The 21983-nt window shown below is 36.1% G+C and overlaps 1 protein-coding gene across 4 annotated transcripts in view; it reads left to right on the top strand.

Moving 5' to 3' along the window:
- The window catches only part of CENPC (centromere protein C), a 90458-nt gene that overhangs the window by 29565 nt on the left and 38910 nt on the right, over positions 1–21983 (top strand). For all 4 annotated transcript variants that reach the window (XM_077749990.1, XM_077749983.1, XM_077749974.1 and 1 more), the window contains 3 exons: positions 722–1335; positions 4141–4332; positions 9683–9974. In XM_077749990.1, coding sequence (XP_077606116.1) covers positions 722–1335; positions 4141–4332; positions 9683–9974 — 1098 coding nt within the window. The remainder of the gene's footprint in view (positions 1–721; positions 1336–4140; positions 4333–9682; positions 9975–21983) is intronic.

The raw sequence follows: 21983 nt of genomic DNA, 5'->3' as shown, positions 1-21983 counted from the left end.
TCATTCAAACTTGGCGTGAATTTTTACATAATATAATTTAATGTAAAATTTACTAGTGTTTCTTAGAGTATTAGATTTGAAGATGTCTTGGAAATAATCTTATTTTGGATATGAAAGAAATCTGGGCCCTAAGAGATCTATATACACCTATACAAACGTACAATCAGTATAACATTATATATAATAATGGCATGCATTTTTGGACTGTCAGTCAGTGTATCTGGGCTATATTTAACACATCTCTGGATTTCAGCTTTTTGATATATATAAGTTGTGGGGATATTAAATTAGTTGATATTTAGGTAGCTCTAAATTTCTGTGATCTCATTAGTATTATAAATGAGTATAGTCAGGTATTATAGAAATGTAAAAGGAGGGGCGCCTGGGTGGCTCAGTCAATTGATTGAGCATCTGGCTCTGTCCTGACAGCTCAGAGCCTGGAGCCTGCTTCAGATTCTGTGTCTCCCTCTCTCTCTGCCCCTCCCCCGTTAACACTGTCGCTCGCTCCTTCAAAAATAAATAAACATTAAAATTTTAAAATAATAATAAAAAGAAATGTAAAAGGAGAGGGATTTTCAAGGTTAAGGAAAAATTGAGATGTGAACTGTTCTTTAAAAGATACATAGATTTTATTCCTATATAGATTATTTTATTTTCTTTAGAAAGCAAAGGTAAAAACTTTATTTTTTGAGTAATTATTTATTGTAACATTCTGTTTTAGTCCTGTTGTTAGGCATATAGCAACTGCTCCACCTCATTCATCACCTTCAAATGAAGTAAAGTTGTTAGAGGATGAATTTATAATTGATGAATCAGAAAGAAGTTTTGCCAGTCCATCTTGGATTACTATACCCAGAAGGGCTGGGCCTCTGAAACAATGCACAGTAACCCCTGCAGAGAGCACTGCACTCCTTCAAAGTAAGAAGTCAAGAGAAAAACATCACAGTGTATCAACTGTAGATTTGACAAATGACAAACATTCTGGCCAAGTTCACCCAGTAGGGAGGTCTCAGCCCTCTGAACAAAAAAGACTGAGTAGGAGTTCTTCTTTGTCAAATGAAATGGAAAATCATTGTAGATCTGCAGAATACGAAATGTGTTATGAGAATGCAGAGAAATCATCTGGAAACAAAAGGACTATAAAACAAAAGCAGAGAAGAAAATTTAAGGCCAATGTACTTGAAGAACAGGTTGATAAAGAACAATCTAAAGATAAAAATATAAATTTGCCACATATCACCGAAGATAAGTTACAAAGAAATTCAGACAGAAATAAGGAAGAGTGTGAAGAGAGGATAAATGTTGCTGTTTCCAAAAAACGGGTGCTTCCCGTAGGTAAGTGTTCTGTATTAAGTATAACTATGAACGTTATTGCACTGCTTTACGTTTTTATAATATTTCTATTTAGCTTTGAGAAGTAGGCAAAGTAAACCTGAATCTGTAAGCTCTTTTCTAAAATGTCTATTTTACATATAATTCAATTCTGAGTCACTTGAGATTTTTGAGGCTTCTAAGATGGCAGCACATATAAAGAAAGAAGTGAAGAGGAAAGGCTCGTAAACCAGGGAGTTACCAGAATGAATAAGACAGCATCATTTGTTCTTTGAGGTTTAGTAAAATATAAACGGGGGGGAAAAAAACCCAGGGTAGTATAGGACTATTTCTTATAGGATAAAAAAATTATACTCTTTTATTCCATTTTAGTATTCATCTGTATTCATTTATGTAATATTCACTAAATTGCCAGACATTGTATTAGGCACTGACATTACGAAGGTTACTAAGACACAATTATTGCCATTAAAAAAAAAAATCAATCTAGTAGTATCTGTAGACCAACAGATACACATGTACATTCACAGGACAATAATGGAATCGCAGAGGACAGTTATCTAACTAATATCTCAATAGGTCTTTTTATCGTGGATTACTATTTTATTTATCATCCAAACTGGAACACTTGAGGATGAGAGGGATGTCAGGACAGGAAGCATAAACTGGGATTACATAAAACTGGGAAGCATAAACTGGATAAGCTGAAGTGTTGCTACCTTCCTTACATCATCATTTTATAGTGATTGAGGTTTGTAAAGATGGCACTGTCATTTAGATCCATTTATTTTCTTTGTACCACTTTTTAACTAATAGAAAAGGTATTCATTATTACAGAATTTCTTTAATGGAATAGAAAGCACTTAACAAACGTACTAGACACTTTATGTGTACATAACATAATTTAATCCTTCGTGACAGTCCCATAAATTAGGAGAAAATACTCATGGTTAAAATATGCTTGCTCAGGATCTGTCCCATCGTAGAGCCCATAATTTTTCAGCACTATTAAGAAGTTTAGAAATAAGTGAAAATGCTTTTGATGCTCAATTGGAAAAACTATTAGCTAACCGGAAGACTCTATTCACTAGAATTTTCTGAGTATTTAGAGGTTCTAGATGACTATACTGTATTGCTGATACAGAAGGGAGAAAATATATTAAATTTTTTTAATGTTGTTTTTTTTTTTGAGAGAGAGAGAGAGAGACATACAGACAGAGTGTAAGCAGGGGAAGAGCAGGGAGAAAGGGAGACACGGAATCTGACGCGGGCTCCAGGCTTTGAGCTGTCGGCACAGAGCCTAATGCGGGGCTCAAACTCAAAGATGGTGAGATTGTGACCTGGGTCGAAGTTAGATGCTCAGCCATTCACACATGAGTTGTATCTTCTGTATGTGTTCTTGTTTATTAATTTTCTAAATTGTTTGTCATTCAGTTTCCCTGATCTGGAATTAGTTTCTGAAATCATTAGTTTGTTTTTGACTTTGTATGATATTCTTTGTTTGTATCACTGTCTGAATAAGTTTTTGGTGATAGCATTTTCCTCCTCAGCTTCTTTTCCCCTAAATCATTGTTCACATTGATTTTTTTTTTTAAGTTGATTCATGAACATGGGGAATTATCTCTGAAATCATGAGATTTGTTAGAATAACCTCTCATTTGTTAGAATAGTTCTTAAAGATACTTTTGATAAGTATAAGGGAAGGAGAAAAAGGGAGAAAAAGAAGAAAAGGAGTTAGTGAATGAGAGGGACAGAAGGGGAGAGAGAGAGAGAGAGAGAGAGAGAGAATCTGAAGCAGGTTCCCCCCACCCTAGCATGGAGCTTGATCTCAGGACCATGAGATCTTGACCTGGGCTGAAATCAAGAGTACTGACTGACCCACCCAGTGCTCCTAGTGGCAACCATGTTGAAAGTTCTGTTTTGCTTTAGTGGTTTATAAAACTGAGTCTTTTATTATTTTCTCTATACACTCCCTAAAATACCTCCTTTATTGTCGAGTTTTTACTGTCTGTGGTAACTCTTCCAATATCTCCCATTCTCATTATTTGCCAAGTATTGGTTGATTCTAGTATCAAACACAATATTGGTAAGATATATTCTTTCCATTTTCATCAACTTTTATATGCCTGCCTCAGATTATTAAGGCTAATACTTTTCTTTTACTCCTTTTATAAGCATAAATCATTCTGTTTATCTCAAATTCAGAGCATTACCAAATTCTGTAACTTATTTTCAAACTGGAATTGGAGAGTGATAGTGCTGTAAGGAATCTTGACATTATTTGGCTCATTTTCTCTTCTCTACTCAATTCCGTTTAACTAGGAGAATGACTAAAACACGTAGAATAGTGCTTTTCAAACTTACATATGCATTTGAGTTAATATACTCATTCATAAGCTGATTTAATAAATGTCAGGTGGAACCCAAGATTCTGTATTTCTAAATAATTTCTCCGAGGTGATGCTGATATAACTGATCTGTGAAACATACTTGGTATATAAAAAACTTGGATTGTATCTAGAATAGCTCATGCTAGGTAGCACTTTGCCAGTTTCATTGCCTACTATAACATTGGCTTCAAGCTGAATTCGTATTTCAAGTAAATGTTAGTCATCAAGCAATGTGAAAAGTTTCATTTAACTGACAGATCTTATTGAGAACATTTGGATTAAAAAAAAAAAAGAGGTGAAAAGAAGCCTACAGGATAAATTTAAGTTAGTCTTATAATTGAGTTTTTTTACCTATTGTGATTTTTCTGAAAAGTCTTTGATTTAATAGATTATAAATTATTTTAATGGTTTTCTTTAGGAAGCAAAAGAAATAGTACCAGTATTCCTTATGCAGAGAATCAGAAAAAAGCTAAGGTATATAAAAAGAAGCAACTTTCCAGTGGGTCCAAGAAGAACAAACTTGTACCTGATGAAGTGACTTCAACTATTACAAGAAGTCGAAGAATTTCGAGGCGTCCATCTAATTGGTGGGTGGTAAAGTCAGAGCAGAGTAAGTATTTTACTTAAATTATGTTCATTGAGAGCTCCAAAAAGTCATTCTGAGAAGCTTTATGTTTGTTCTATACAACCATTTTCCAAAGAAAAATCTTATGAGGACAAAGTTAAATTGGATCATTAGTAGAAATACTAAACCAGTTAAGAATGAAGATCTTCATTTGGGACTATGCTATACTATATTCTAGATATAGGGATATAGGCTATGGAAAAACAAACCACTGCGCTCATGAGACTTACATTCTAGTGGAGGAAGACCAGCAATATAGATGTGTAATTCATGCAGTGATAGGTAACGAAGAAAAATTAAGCAGATAAAGGATAGAAATGGGAAGCAGATGGAGAAGTAGGGGTGGATAAGATCGAACAGAATACTGTTTTATAAAAGGTAGCAATAAGAGTCTATTTTGATCTTTCAGAGCACATATTTCAGAAACATGACGGGGAAGCCATACAAAATTTGATGTGGAACACTTCAGACCAAGGGAACAGTATTTGTAAAGGTGCTGGTGGAGCATGCTTGACTTGTTTGAGTAATTCAAGAAGGCCGGTATACCTAAAGAAGAGTAAGCCAGGAGAGTTGAAGTCAGGGAGGCAGGCTGTGATAGAGAGTTTAGAAAAAGTGTATTGGGAAGCTCCTGGAAGATTTTATGCAATAAAATAAAATTTACGGGAATTGATTGAGTCATCTTTTTTTAAAAAAATTTTTTAAATTTCATGTATTTATTTTTTGAGAGAATGAGCAGGGGAGAGGCAGAGAGAGGGAGAGATATATTCCGAACTAGGCTCTGCACTGACCGTGCAAGTTGGGGCTGAGACTCATGAACTGTAAGATCATGAAGAGTTGGATGCTTAACTGACTGAGTCACCCAGGTGTCCCGATTGAGGCATCTTGCAAAAGAATTATTCTTACTTCTATATAGAGAGGAAGCTAGGGCTGGGCAAAGATGGAAACACGGACATTAGTTAAGAGATTGTTGGAGAAAAGAGATGAAAAGTGGTTGGATTCATTATTAATGGATTAGAAGAAGAGAGAAAACTAGGAGTCCAAGATGACTCAGATTTTTTTTTTGCCTGAATAAATAGAATAATGGAACTCCACTGTTTACTGAGATGAGAAAAAGCATGAGAAAGCAGATTTGCAAAGGATATCAAGATTTCAGGTTGTGATCAATTAATTAGTTATCCAAGTAGATACATTAAAGATATAGCCTGGTTAATGAGTTTAAAGTTAGGGGAGAGGCACCTGAGTGGCTCAGTTCAGTGTCTGACTTCATCTCAGGTCATGATCTCACCATTCGTGGGTTCGAGCCCCACATGGTGACAGCTCAGAGCCTGGAGCCTGCTTTGGATTCTGTGTCTCCCTCTCTCTCCCCTTCCACTGTTCACCCTGTTTCTCTCTCTCAAAAATAAATAAACATTAAAAAAAATTTTAAAGTTGGGGGAAGAATCTGGGAGGACATATAATTGGGAACTTATCAATATATAAATGAATTTAAAACTTCAGGACTGCTTTCTGTTTCTCAGAAAGTTAAAAATAGCTACCATATAGTAATTGCACTACTAGGTATTCATGCAAAGAATATAGAAATACTAATTCAAAGAATACATGCACCCCAATATTTATAGCAACATTATCTACAATAGCCAAATTATGGAAACAGCCCAAGTGTCCATCAACTGATAAATGGTTAAAGAAGATGTAATGTGTATGTATGTATGTGTGTGTGTGTATATATATTCATGTGTGCACACACACACATACACACAATGGAATATTACTCATCCATAGGAAAATGAGAGCTTGCTATTTGCAACATCATGAATGGAGCTAGAGAGTATTATGCTAAGCAAAATAAGGTCAGAGAAAGATAAATACCATATGATTTCACTCATGTGGAATTTAAGAAACAAAACAAATGAACAAAGGGAAAGAGAGAGAGAGAGTGGCAAACCAAGAAACAGCTTCTTAACTATAGAAAACAAACTGATGGTTACTAGAAGGGAGGTGAGTGGGGAGTGGGTGAAGTAGATGATGGGAATTAAGGAGTGCACCTGTCCTGATGAACAGTGTGGAAGTGTTGAATTACTATGTTGTATACCTGAAATGTTAACTAACTGGAATATAAATAAAAACTTTAAAATGATTCCTGAATATAAAAAATTTAAAGAAATACAATAACCTCATAGAAAGGTAGAGGATAAATCTTGATCACAGTCCTTGAGTAGGCAAGGACAACACTGTGATCTAGTATACAGATGGAAGTAGTTTGGTAGAGTTGAGGGTGGAAAGATAAAGATCTTCTCTTCAATTTTTTTTTTTCCTCCATGAAAATAGTAAGCAAGATCATCAGGTGAAAGTGAAGTGAGAGAAGTGATAATAGAAGTTTGAAGTTTCCTTACATCAGAAGGATACAAAAGAAAATCAGAAAAAAAGTACATAGGCAAAGTCTGAAGCACCCCTCTCCCAATGGATTCTTACCAGAGGCACTTAGTTACTCCAGAAATGAATATTTATGACAGCTGTGTGAAATGTTGTCTGCTAGGAAAGTTCATTAGGTATTAATGTCCAAGATTTTTACTGGACTAGGCACTCTGCCTAGCAAGTACCAAAATTACAGACTCCCTGAAGGAAAGCAAGTATTTGACATAAACCATATTTTTTGCATAAGCAGTTTAGGTATACTAAACCACATTTGTCAGACAGGAAATGTTGGGAACCCTCCCAAAATTAAAATTCCCACATGCTAGGCAAGAGCTTTGCAAGCAGGTCTTTCTAAGGATAACATTCATAGGTCTGCTATGCCATGTCTTTTCTGTACAGTGTGAAACATTTATTGTTTTAAAAACACTTTTGATCTTTTACGGGAAGTGATCATGAAAAGATGGTAGATGATAAGGTAACGTTTACTGGATACTGTAGACTTTGGCATTTAGATCAACAAGTGAGAGACTAGAAAAATATGGCACTACATCTGGGGCCTTGTTGCTATGAGTTTTTGAGTCATTGGAATCCTTGATTATAGCAGAAATTTTCTTTTGCAGCCTTCCTTGAATTTTGGATTTAGATCTGAGTTTAAATAATTATTTCCACATTGGTTAAATTATTTTGTTCAGTTTCTTACTTTGTAACATGATTACAAACATGTCTACCTCATTATAAGGATTTAGTGACATGTATTTAATATGTAAAATATTGCTTCCTCCTGATACTGCTTTGAGGAATTCACCTTTCTGCCCCAAGTGCCTGAAACTGTACTATGGCAGATGAGTGTGTAAATACATGGGTAAATAAAAATCTTACAAAGCTTGGATAAGTGTTCTAGAACTCTGAAGCTTATCAAAAAAGACTTGTGTAGCATCTTTGAAACAGATGTTGAATTTCTGATTGAGTAGGGAGCCACAGAAATAGACGAATCCTTGTAGATCTCATAGTTCAAAGAGCCCTTTATCTGGTAGAAAAAGAAAGTCTGAAGCTCAATAAAGCAATATGACTTGCACCTAAGGTCATAGACCTTTGTGCTAGAACTGGAAAACAGTAGAACCCAGGTTTCATGACTCTTGATCCATTACCTTTTTCCCTAACAAGCAACCAAGCTGCTGATGGTGGGTGTATGGCCCTACTGCTTCTTCGTGTATGTTGAGAAACATTTATTGAGGGCCCACTGTGAGGCAGAGGTTAGGTAGAGCCAGTACTGGAGTGAGGCAAGTGAGTAACATAGAATGAGAAATTGGAGGAGGCATTTGGTCTCCGGATTGTGTAAGTTCAGGTTCAGTACTTGTATGACTCTGAGAGTGAGTACCTTCTTAAATATTTAAATTTTATGATGAGAAAAATAATTTTTATGATTACTTTTAAGATCAACTTGTTGGTATTCATTTATACATATATTATTATTACACTGTGCATCCTGAACTTATACAATGTTAATGTCAGTTGTATCTCAGTAGGTCTGGGGAAAAAATTGCTTCACTGCAGTTCTGCCTGGTGTTAGGCATTAGGAATGTAGAGATAGGTAAAAGAGCAATCTTGGTCTCAAGGAATTGCAGGTCTGCTGGAAGAGAAAGATAAGTAAATAGATGGATGATAAATTTTCTCAGAGGGTTGAGAGCTACCTAATTTAAGCATGGGAATTTGGGACAGTTTCCTGAAGAATGAATTAGGAATTAGTTAAGTAACTGGGTGGAGTGAAGAGGATGGATGGAATGTTTCAAGCAGAGTAGCATGTGCAGAGATCTGGAGATGAGAGTTTGACCTTTTAAAGATTATTTTAGCAGAGTTATTTGGAAGGCTTGTTAAAATACAGAGTATTGGGCAGTGCTCTGAGTTTCTGATTTAGTGGGTCTGAGGTGAGGCCTAAGAATTTGCATTTCAAATAAACTCTCAAGTCATGCTAATCCTGCTGGTCTAAGGACCAACCCTTTAAGAACCAGTACTTTTGAGAAATGCAAATAGTTCAGTAATATGGCTTTTTTTTTTTGGGGGGGGGTTCTTTATTTGGAGGATAGTGTTGGAAATTTTGATTAATGAATAAGTTCTCTACATGTAGAAATAAATTATTGAAAATATTTGGACTTAATCCTTAAGTTATAGATTATCACTAAAAGACTTTAGCAAGGTTGTAATGATCCAACTTCTGTTTTCCTAAGATGATTCTTAAAACAGTGTTAAGAATGGATTGAAGAATGGCAAGGCTAGAGAAAGGGAGACTTAATTAAGAGGCTCCTTTAATAATCCAGATAAGAAAAGATACCAGTCCCTGCTAATGACGGGCAGGAGAGCTATAGAGAGGTGGATTTGAGTGGCATTAAGAATATAGAAATTATAGGATTAGGGGACTAATTGCAGATAGGGTCAGGAGTCTTGGATGGTTCAGATTTCTGATGTAGATATTTGAGTAAATAGTTGTACTTTTCATTAAGATAGGAACTGAAATCAGAGGGGCAGATTTAGAGGAGAGTGATAGGTGAATATTGTGATACCACTATCTACATAGTAATTAAAGTTAAGGATAGAAGGGTACCTCAAATAGGTACATAAGAGTGAGAAGCTAAAGCTGGAACTGGGAAATACCAGATCTGGGAAATACCAGAATCTTCAGGATGGTCACAAGAGTAGTGGGCAGAGACCCGGTGGTTTTGGAAGCTTGTGATAAATTTGGTGCATATATCTAAAAGTTGAAAAGCCACATAATTTATGAATTTAATTTGAAAATAAATATAGCCTATGAGTTTGGGGTGTGTGTGTATGTGTTTACATGTAAATATATAATGTTGGTATTTCAGTGAGCCAGATAATCTGGATAAACATTATGCTAACTTTAGGTTATCAATGAATCCTTCAGGTCTTGTTTATAGCAATTCTTCCAGAAGAAATGAATTGTCAGTGTGCCACAACAGTGAACAAACACCTACTGAAAAACCAAACCAGTCATCTAAGAATATTGGAGACAAATCGATTCCATTTAAAGGGCAGAAGAGAACTACTTCAGGCAGCTCAAGAACACAGGAGTTTTTAACTGCTAAAGATTCTGGAAGAATTATTGACCGTGATAAAATTTCTGGTTCTTCCCAGAATGAGTCATTGAAAAGTAATGAGGAACACCTGGCTAAGAAGAAAAATCGTGATCATTCTGGGTAATGTCTGTTATGTATACAATATAGTTATTTTTGCTGTTCAGCATTTAATAGTTTGTCAGTGTCATTTAATCTAAATTTATGGACAAACAGTATTAGCATAAAGGGCTCTGCAGTCTGACAGACTTGGTTGTAAATTCTTGATCAGCCATTGGGTGATGCCCAAGGGCAACGTAGTACTCTTGTTTGTTTCCTCATATTAAAATGGGAAATAATATATATAGTACATGAGATATGTGTGATAAATATAATAAGGTAAGTATTATTGTCACTGAAGAGTTACTTCCTTTTTGGAGCACCTGGGTGACTCAAGTCGGTTGAGTGACTGACTTGATTTTGGCTTGGGTCACGATCCCAGGGTTGTGGGATTGAGCCCTGCATTGGGCTCAGTGCTGGGTGTGGAACCTGTTTAAAATTCTTTTTTCTCCCTCTGCTGCTACTTCATGCGCTCTCAAATAAAAAAAATTTTTCAATTAAAAAAATTGCTTCCTTTTTTAAAAAAATACAGTTGTAAAAACATAAATTTTACCATTTTAGTCATTTTTTTAAATTTATTTTTTTATCTTTTAATTCCAGTGTAATTAACCATCTTACTGTTGTTAACATATAGTTTGATTTGCTTCCTTTTGAGTGAGGTTAATGTTATTTCAATAATTAGGAATACAACTGAATACTTTCTCCCCCTAACATGATAATAGTTAACGTACTTTGAGTGCTTATTATGTGCCAAGTATTTGCTAGGACCTTTCAATGAATTTTCATCAGTCCCTAACAACCTAGTGAGTTAGGATTGTTCTTGCATATTCTTGCTTAATATAGCATTTATACTTTCATTTACTCATAAAATAATGCATATTATATGTGAGAAACTGCAGAGTGCTAGGGGTGTTCAAAAATAAATTAGAGTGCCTTAAATATAGCAGTGTATGTCATTATAGTACAAACAAAATCCTATATACATTCTATTTAACTTTTTCACACCATTTTCATACCACTTTTCTCCTCAGTTTCTTTTAATAGAATATTTCAACTTTATTAAAAAAAAAAAACACCTGAATCCCCATGACCTCACTTAAGAAATAAACATGGTGACCGTTGAAATCCCGTGTGTACCTTTACTCAACCCATTCCTCTTCCTCGTTAGCAGTAGGCACTGTACTGAATTTGGTAGTTACCATTCTCATGGATATTTTTATACTTTTCCTACGTGTGTGTATATATGAACAGCACATGGTATGGTTTTAAAGCTTTATAAAAATGGTTTCATAATATATACATGCTTCTGTGACTTGCTTTTTTCAGAGTTCATTATGTTGAGATTATTCATGTTGATAAATGATTGTATTCCTTTATATAGGAGGTTTGCCTTTGGGGTGCCGGGGTGGTTTAGTCAGTTGACTGTCCCAACTTTTGATTTTGGTTCAGGTCATGGTCCCGGGTTCATGGGATTGAGCTCAGTTGTCAGTCTCCATGCTGAGCGAGAAGCCTACTTAACATTCTCTACTGGGGCGCTTGGGTGGGTCAGTTGGTTAAGCATCTGATTTCAGATCAGGTCATGATCTCATGATTCATGAGTTTGAGCCCCATGTTGGGCTCTGTGCTGACAACTTAGCTTGAAGCTTGCTTCGAATTCTTTGTCTCCCTCTCTCTCTGTCCCTCCCCCACTTGTGCTGTCTCTCATTTTCTCTCAAATAAATAAACATTGAAGAAAAATTTTTTAAAAAGGTTCTCTATTTACTCTGCTCCTCACGAGTGCTCTCTCTCTCTAAAATTAAAAAAAAAATTTGTAACATTTGAAAATATACAGACCAGTTTTAGCTCTTAGTACATAAAAAACAAGTGGCTGTAGGGGGCCTGTGTGGCACAGTTAAGCTTCCAACTCTTGACTTCAGCTCAGGTCTTTATCTCAAAGTCCTAAGTTCAAGTCCTGTGTTGGGAGTCTGATAAAACAACAAATAACAAAAGAGTGGCTGATTGAATTTATGGTATCACCTTGTATGGATATATGAAAATATATTTAGTCCTTTTTTTCCCCTAGTACTTCATTCCTTTTTATTGCCAAATAATCTACCACTTTATATCCATCCATTCATTAAAGGATGAACATTTGCTGTTATTTTTTTAAATGACGATTTTTATTTCCAGAAGCTACTATTCTTTTTCTTCAAGTGTAATTATCATAGTGTTGTATTTTCAGGTGTACAATATATTTTTCTAGTCTCTTGATATTTTTCACTATTAAAAATTATTTTTGAGTAGCCATTTTACACCTTTTTTTGTGCACATATGTAAGAGATTTCTTACAGTACTATATATACAGTAGAATTGCTGGGTTTTAAGTTATGTACATGTTTAGCTTGCCTAAATACTGCCACATTGCTCTCCAAATTGGTTGAGCTGATTTATAATTCCATAGCAAACTGTAAGAACTTTTTTTTTTACAGTGCAAACTTGTATCTTTCTTTTCTTTTTCTTAAATAGTTTATTGTCAAGATTGGTTTCCATATAATACCCAGTACTCATCCCAACAAGTGCCCTCCCCGATGTCCATCACCCCCCTTCCCCTCTCCCCCACCCCTATCAGCCCTCACTTAGTTTTCAGCATTCAAGAGTCTCTCATGGTTTGTCTCCCTTCCTCTCCCCAACTATTTTTCCCCTTCTTCTCCCTCATGGTCCTCCATTAGCTTCCTCCTAATCCACCTATATGTGCAAACATATGGTATCTGTCCTTCTTTGCCTGACTTATTTCACTCAGCATAACACCCTCAAGGTCCATCCATGTTGCTACACATGGCCAGATTTCATTCTTTCTCATTGCCATGTAGTATTCCATCGTGTAGATAAATCACATCTTCTTGATCCATATATCAGTTGATGGGCACTTTGGTTCTTTTCATGTTTTGGCTATTGTAGAAAGTGCTGCTATGAACATTGGGGTACATGTGCCCCTATGCGTCAGCACTCCTGTATCCCTTGGGTACATTCCTAGCAGTGCTATTGCTGGGTCATAGGGGAGTTCTAGTGTTAATTTTTTGAGGAACCTCCATACTGTTTTCCAGAGGAGCTGCACCAGTTTACATTCCCACCAACAGTGAAGGAGGGTGCCTGTTTCTCCACATCCTCGCCAGCATCTAGAGTCCTCTGAGTTGCTCATTTTAGCCACTCTGACCGGTGTTGAGATGGTATCTCAGTGTGGTTTTGATCTGTATTTCCCTGATGATGAGAGACACTGAGCATCGTTTCATGTGTCTGTTGGCCATCTGGATGACCTCTTTGGAGAAGTGTCTGTTTACGTCTTTTGCCCATTTCTTCACTGGATTATTTGATTTTCAGGTGTGGAGTTTGGAGAGTTCCTTATAGATTTTGGATGCTAGCCCATTATCTGATATGTCATTTGCAACTATCTTTTCCCATTCTGTCGGTTGCCTATTAGTTTTATGGATTGTTCCCTTTGCCGTGCAGAAGCTTTTAATCTTGATGAGGTCCCAATAGTTTTTTTTTGCTCTTGATTTCCTTGCCTTTGGGGATGTGTCAAGTAAGAAATTGCTGCCGTTGGGGTCAAGAAGGTTGTTTCCTGCTTTCTTTTCTAGGGTTTTGATGGTTTCCTGTCTCACATTCAGGTCCATTATCCATTTTGAGTTTATTTTTGTGTATGGTTGAGAAAATGATCCAGTTTCATTCTTCTGCGTGTTGCTATCCAGTTCTCCCAGCACCATCTGTTAAAGAGGCTGTCTTTTTTCCATTGGATATTTTTCCTGCTTTGTCAAAGATTAGTTGGCCATTGACCATACATTTGTGGGTCCAATTCTGAGTTCTCTATTCTATTCCGTTAGTCTGTGTGTCTGTGCCAATACCACACTGTTTTGATGATGACAGCTTTGTAGTAGAGGCTAAAGTCTGGGATTGTGATGCCTCCTGGTTTGACTTTCTTCTTCAATATTACTTTGGCTATTTGGGATCTTTTGTGGTTCCATACAAATTTTAGGATAGTTTGTTCTAGCTTTGCGCTGGTGCAATTTGGATTGGGATTGCATTGAATGTGTAGATTGCTTTGGGTAGTCATGATATTTTAATGATGTTTATTTTTCTGACCCATGAGCATGGAATGTTTTTCCATTTCTTTGTGTCTTCTTCAGTTTCCTTCATAAGTTTTCTATGGTTTTCATCATATAGATCTCATATCTTTGGTTAGGTTTATTCCTAGGTGTTTTATGGTTTTTTGTGCAATTGTGAAGGGGATCAGTTTCTTGATTTCCCTGTCTGTTGCTTCATTGTTGGTGTATAAAAATGCAACCGGTTTCTGTACATTGATTTTGTACCCTGCAACTTTGCTGAATTCTTGGATCAGTTCTAGTAGGCTTCTGGTGGAGTCTGTCGGGTTTTCTATGTAGAGTATCATGTCGTCTGCGAAAAGTGAGAGTTTGACTTCTTCTTTACCAGTTCTGATGCCTTTTATTTCCTTTTGTTGTCTGATTGCTGATGCTAGGACTTCCAGCACTATGTTAAACAACAGTGGTGAGAGTGGACATCCCTGTGGTGTTCCTGATCTCAGGGAAAGCTCTCAGTTTTTCCCCTTTGAGGAGGATGTTAGCTGAGGGCTTCTCATAGATGCCTTTTATGATGTTTAAGTAAGTTCCTTCTATCCCGACTTTGTCTAGGGTCTTTATTAAGAAGGGATGCTGTATCTTGTCAAATGCTTTTTCTGCATCTATTGACAGGATCATATCTTTTTTAATCTTTTTTAATTTGTTAATGTGATGTATCACATTGATTGATTTACAGATACTGAACCAGCCTTGTAACCCAGGAATGAATCCCACTTGATTGGTGGATAATTCTTTTTATGTGCTGTTGCATTCAATTTGCAAGTATCTCTTTGAGGATTTTTGCATCCGTATTCATCAAGGATATTGGCCTGTAGTTCTTTTTTTTTGCTGGGTCTCTGTCTGGCTTGAGAATCAAAGTGATGCTGGCTTAGTAAAATGAGTCCGGAACTTTTCCTTTGGTTTCTATTTTTTGGAGTAGCTTGAGAAGAATGGGTATTAATTCTGTTTTAAATGCCTGGTAGAATTCCTCAGGGAAGCCATCAGGTCCAGGGCTCTTATTTGTTGGGAGATTTTTGATTACTGATTCGATTTCCTCACTAATTATGGGTCTGTTCAGCTTTTCTGTCTCTTCCCATGTGAATTTTTGGTAGTGAGTGTGTGTTTAAGGAATTTGTCCATTTCTTCTAAGTTGTTTGTTGGCATATAATTTTTCATAGTATTCCCTGATAATTGCTTGTATTTCTGAGGCGTTGGTTGTAATAAGTCCTTTTTCATTCATGATTTTGTGTATTTGAGTGCTCTCTTCTTTTTGAGAAGCCTGGCTAGAGGTTTGTCAATTTTGTTTGTTTTTTCAAAAAACCAACTCTTGGTTTCATCGATCTGTTCAACTGTTTTTTTGGTTTCTATAATGTTCATTTCTGCCCTGATTTTTATTATTTCTCTTCTCCTACTGGGTTTGGGGTGCTCTTGTTGCTCTCCCTCTAGTTCTTTTAGGTGCACTGTTAGATTTTGTACTTGTCCTTTCTCTAATTTCTTGAAAATAGGCCTGGTGTGCAATGTACTTTCCTCTTAGGACTGCCTTTACTGCATCCTTTGGATTGTTGTGTTTTCGTTTTCATTTGTTTCCATATACTTTTAAATTTCTTCTCTAATTGCCTGATTGTCCCGTTCGTTCTTTAGTAGGGTGTTTAACCTCCATGTATTTGGAGGTTTTCCAGACTTCTTCCTGTGATTGATTTCAAGTTTCATAGGATTGTGATCTGAAAGTGTGCATGGTATGATGTCAATTCTTTTATATTTATTGAGGGCTGCATTATGTCCCAGTGTGTGATCTATTTTGGAGAATGTGCCATGTGCACTTGAGAAGGAAGTGAATTCCATGGCCTCAGGATGTAGAGTTTTCAATATATCTGTCAAATCCACCTGGTCCAATGTGTCATTGAAGTTCATTGTTTCTTTAGTGATTTTCTGTCTAGTTGATCTATCTGTTGCTGTAAGTGGAGTATTAAAGTCCCCTGCACATTCTTATCCATAAGATTGCTTCTGTTTGTGATTAATCGTTTTATATATTTAGGTGCTCCCATATTCGTTGTGTAGACNTGTGCACTTGAGAAGGAAGTGAATTCCATGGCCTCAGGATGTAGAGTTTTCAATATATCTGTCAAATCCACCTGGTCCAATGTGTCATTGAAGTTCATTGTTTCTTTAGTGATTTTCTGTCTAGTTGATCTATCTGTTGCTGTAAGTGGAGTATTAAAGTCCCCTGCACATTCTTATCCATAAGATTGCTTCTGTTTGTGATTAATCGTTTTATATATTTAGGTGCTCCCATATTCGTTGTGTAGACAATTATAATTGTTAGCTCTTCCTGATGGATAGACCCTGTAATTATTATATAATGCCCTTCTTCATCCCTTGTTACTGTCATTACTTTAAATTCCAGTTTGTCTGATATAAGTTTAGCTACTCCAGCTTTCTTTTGACTTCCAGTAGCATGATAGATATTTCTCCATCCCCTTACTTTCAATCCGAAGGTGTCCTCAAGTCTGAAATGAGTTTCTTGTAGACGGCAAATAGATGGAATTTTTTTTTTTTATCCGTTCTGCCACCCTATGTATTTTGATTGGATCATTCAGCCCATTTACATTCAGTGTTATTATTGAAAAATATGGGTTTAGAGTCATTGTGTTCTTTGTGGGATTCATGCTTGTGGAGGTATCTCTGGCACTTTGCATTCCTTGCAACATTTCCCTCGTAGAGTCCCCCTCAGGATTTCTTGTGGGGTGGTTCAGTGGTGACGAATTCTTTCAGTTTTTGTTTATTTGGAAAGACTTTTATCCCTCCTATTCTGAATGACAGGCTTGCTGGATGAGGAGTCTTAGCTGCATATTTTTCCTGTTCATTACATTGAAGATTTCCTGCCATTCCTTTCTGGCCTGCCTAGTTTCAGTAGATAGGTCTGTCACCACTCTGATAGGTCTACCTTTGTATCTTAGGGCCCTTTTCTCCTAGCTGCTTTCAAAATTCTCTCTTTGTCCTTATATTTTGCCAGTTTCATTATGATATGTCATGCAAAAGATGGATTAGTTACGTCTGAGGGGAGTTCTCTGTGCCTCTTGGATTTCACTGCCTGTTTCCTTCTCCAGATTGTGGAAGTTCTCTGCTATAATTTGTTCAAGGACTCCTTCAGCACCTTTCTCTCTCTTCCTCTTTTGGAATTCCTGTGATACGGATATTGTTCCATTTGATTTTATCGCTGAGCTCTCGAACTCTCCTTTCGAGATCAGTTTATCTCTTTCTCAGCTTCCTCTTTTTCTATAATTGTGTCTTCTAAGTCACTTATTCTCCTTTCTGCTGCTTCAATCCATGCAGTGGACACCACTATTTTATTATGTATCTCATTTATAGCATTTTTAAATTCATCACAACTATTTTTAAGCTCCATAGTCTTCGTAGCAGTAGTTTCTCTGATGTCTTCCATGCCTTTTTCAAGCCCAGCGATTAATTTTATGACTATTGTTCTAAATTATTGTTCAGTTGTGTTGCTTATATCTGTTTTGAGCAGTTCTTTATCTGTCATTTCTTCCTGGAATTTCTTTGGAGGAGAGTTCTTCTGTTTCATTATTTTGGTTAGCTTTCTATCTCTTGTTAATTTTAAAAGCTTGTTATGCACTCTCCCCCTGCAGGTGCTGCTGTATTAAAGACGGCTCTTTGACTGTCCAGGGCCTGTCTCTTCAGGAAGTGTTCTTTGAATGGTGTCTCTTGGTTTCTCTTGTTGAGACTTTGGTATTTTATTTCCCTACTCGTAGTGGTAATAGGGACCCTCCACCATGTGTACTTAGGCTTGTTTCTTGAGGTAGCCGTTGCCTGATGAAGTTTGGAGGCCATGGTGCAGGATTCATGGGGTCCGGAGCCAATGACGAAGAAAAAATTCTGGAAGAGGTCTTTAGTACAAAAAGGTGACTTAATTATTAAAACATGGGACAGGACCTGTGGGCAGAAGAGCTCGCAAGCTGTAAGAATTCTTAATGCTCTATGTTCTCACCAGAATATGTTGCCTAGAGTTGTTATTATTGGTCAGTATAATGTGTATCTCTGGATTTGATTGCATTTGCCTAATTATTAGTGAAATTAAGTAGTTAAATATCTCTTGTTTCTTGCTCATTTTTATTTAGTTTTTTTAGAAAAAATTTTTAAGTTTTTTTATTTTGAGAGAGATATTGCATGTGGGGTAGGAGCAGAGGGACGGAAAGAGAAGATCCAAGCAGGCTTCACACTGCAAGCGCAGAGCCTCATGTGGAGCTCAAACTCACGAACCTGCAAGATCATGATCTGAGCCGAAACCAAAAGTTGGATACTTAACCATCTGAGCCACCAGGCCTCCCTTGCTCATGTTTAAATAGACTGTCTCTTTGTAAATTGCTTGGCCAATATTATATTTTTCTGGAATTGATTTTTAGGAACTCTTCATCTATTTTGGCTTTTAATCCTTAAAAGGTCACGTGTATTTGTGTCTTTCATACAGAAGACATAATTTTAATTATTTAATTAATTAACTCCATGGGAGTTAGGGGCACTGACCCCTACACAGTCAGAAATTTGCTTGTAACTTTTGACCCCTCCAAAGCTTAACTACTAATAACTTTCCAGGTTTGACTGGAAACCTTACTAAAGCATAAACAATTGATTAATAATATTTTGTTCTTTACATATATTATATGCTATATTCTTAGAGTAAATTAGAGAAGAAGTGTTACTCAGAAAATTATAAGGAAGAGAAAAATCATTCACACTATTGTATTCATTGGGAAAAAATGGCTTATGTGTGGACCTTGGCACTTTAAACCTGTGTTATTCAGGGGTCAGCTGTAGTAGAATTAGCCTTTCAGTGTTTGAACATTTGCTTTTTTAATTGACTCCAAGGTCTTAGGGATCTGTTTTTCTGTATTTTTTCCAACAGCTTAAACTTGCTTTTTTATATTTACTTCTTTAAACCATCTGTAATTTTTTTTTGTGTTTGATGTGAAATAGGAAATTAAAATTTTCTTTTCCCTGTGTAGGTGTTTATTGAATGGTATATTTCACCCCAGTGATTGTAATGGCCTCTCTGTCTTTTATCAGATTTCCATATTTACATCATCTTGTTTCTTGTATCATTTATTTGCATAAGATTCATGAGAGGTGGATAGGACACACGTTAGCTCCATTTTTACATATGAGAAAGGTCTACATAGATGAAATAGCATGTCATTAGATAACTAGGGCTTCTAACTAGTAGTCCAGTGGTTTTTACTTGAATGTATAAATAATAAAAATAAAGTTTTATTAAACAAAGCAGATGAGACTGACTTACAGGTTGAGAGAAATGTTAAGATAAAAAGTTGGTTTACATTGTGTTTTAAAATCTGAGCTAGTATTCCCATAACAAACCTTATCTCTTATGTACAATGAGAATGAATGGTACTCCCCATACTATAGAGTTCACTCATGAAATATGTACAGTTCAATGTTTTTTTAGTATATTCATAGATAGGTGCAAACCACACAGTCAATTTTAGAGCATTTTCAGCACTTCGCAAAGAAGCCAGTACCCGTTAGTTATCATTTCCCTATTTCCCTCTCCCACTGCCCTAAGCAACCACTAATCTATTTTCTATCTGTATAGATTTCTCTACATTTTGAATTTTCATCTGACTGAATGAAATATAGTATGAATTTTTTATACTGACTTCTTTCTTTTGGTTATTTTCAAGTAGTGTCATTCATGTTGTAGTATGTATCAGTATTTTTTACTTTTTATGACCAAATAATATTTTGTTTTATGGTTATACCAGGTTTTGTTTATTTTTCATTCATTGATAAGACATTTGAGTCATTTCCACCATTTGACTCTTAATGAATATTGCTGGTATAAACATTTGTGTACAGGTTTCTATGTGAACATGTGTTTTCATTTCTCTTGGATATACACCCAGGAATGGAGTTGCTGAGCCATATAGTAACTGTATTTAAATTGTTTTGAGTAACTGCAAGATTGTTTCCCAAAGTATCTGTACCATGTTGCATTCCTACCAGCCCTGTATGAGGTTTCCAGTGTCTCTACACTCTTGCCAACAGTTGTTGTTCTCTGACTTCGATGCTAGCCATCCTAGTTGGTATGAAAGTGGTATTTCATTATGGTTTCCATTTTCACTTCCCAGATAATTAATGATGTTGAGCGTCTTTTCATTTGTTTATTGGCCATTTGCATATCTTTAGAGAAAATTCTATTCAGCCTAATTTTTAATTTTTTTTATTGTGTTGTAAGAGGTCTTTATATATGTTGGATACAAGTCTCTTGTCAGATAAGTAATTTGCAGATTTTCTTCTACTCTGTGGGTTGTCTTTTTGCTTTGTAATGGTGTCCTTTGAAGCACTAAGGCTTTTTTTATTTTCATAAGGTCCAATCTGTCTGTTTTATCCTTTTGTTGCTTATACTTTTGGTGTCATATCTAAGAATCCAAGTTCACGAAGGTTTGTCATTATCTTTTCTTTGTTTTTCCTACGTTTATGTTTTTGATCCATTTTGAGTTAATTTTTATATATTCTGTGAAGGGTTCAACTTTATTCTTTTGCATGTGACTATCCAGTTGTTCCATAATTGTTTATCAAAATGACTACATTTCCCCCCATTGAATTGTCTTGGCACCATTATTGAGAATCATATATGAATTCCTTTGTTGATTCTCAGTTTTTTTCTCTTAATCTGTATATCAGTTCTTGGTCCAGTATGATACTGTCTTGATTCTTACCATTGCTTTGATAAGATTTGAGATCAAGAGGTTTAAGTCCTCTTTATTCTTCCTTTTCATATTGTTTTGGCTATTCTGGGTTCCTTACAATTCCATATACATTTTAGAATCAGCATGTCAATTTCTACAAAGATATCATTTGAGAATCTGATAGGGATTGCATTGAATCTGTATTTCAGTGTGGGGGATATTGCCATTTTAACACTAACTCTATTGATCCATGAACATGGAATACCTTTCCATTTCTTGAGGTCTTTAACTTATTTTGACAATGTTTTCAGAGCATAAGTTTCACACTTTTGTTAAGTTCATTTCTAAGCATTTTATTCCTTTCGATGCTATTGTGAATGAAATTGCTTTTTTTATTTAAAAAAAATTTTTTAAGTGTTTATTTTTGAGAGAAGGATCGAGACAGCATGAGCAGGGGAGTGTCAGAGAGAGAGGGAGTCACAGAATCCAAAGACAGGCTCCAGGCTCTTAGCTACCTGTCAGCACAGAGCCCAACGCGGGGCTCGAACCCATGAATCATGAGATTATGACCTGAGCCGAAGTCGGACGCTTACCCGACTGAGCCACCTAGGCGCCCCTGAAATTGCTTTTTAAATTTTATTTTTGGATGTTCATTGTTAAGTTTATAGAAGTACATTTGGGGTTTTTTTTTAAGTTTATTTATTTCGAGAGACAGAGAGAGAGAGAGAGAGACCGCGTGCATGAGCAGGGGATGTGCAGAGAGAGAAAGGGAGAGAGAGAATCCCAAGTAGGCCCCATGCTATCAGCATAGAGCTACACATGGGGCTTGATATCATGAACTGTGAGATCATGACCTGAGCTGAAACCAAGAGTCAGGTGCCCAACCGACTTGAACCATCCAGGTGCACCTATAATTAGTTTTTATATTTAGCTTATATTCTGCAACCTTGCTGAGGTCATTTATTAGTTTTGATAGCTTTTTGGTGGATTTTGTAAGATCCTCTGATTACAGAAATCATGTCATTTGTGAATAGTTTTACCTCTTCCTTTCCAGTATTTTAATAATTTTATACTACCTAATTGCTCTGGCTAAAATCTATAGTACAATGTTTAATAGAGGTGGCAATACTGAATTTGTGTGGGTCCTAAATCTTAGGAGGCAAGCATGCAATCTTTCACCATTTAGTATGTTGCTAGCTGTA

Source organism: Crocuta crocuta, unplaced genomic scaffold (genome assembly GCF_008692635.1).
Source record: "Crocuta crocuta isolate KB4526 unplaced genomic scaffold, BGI_CrCroc_1.0 scaffold1, whole genome shotgun sequence".
Taxonomy (NCBI): Eukaryota; Metazoa; Chordata; class Mammalia; order Carnivora; family Hyaenidae; genus Crocuta; species Crocuta crocuta.
Note: the sequence above shows the minus strand (reverse complement) of the source record. Positions and strands in the feature narration are given on the sequence as shown.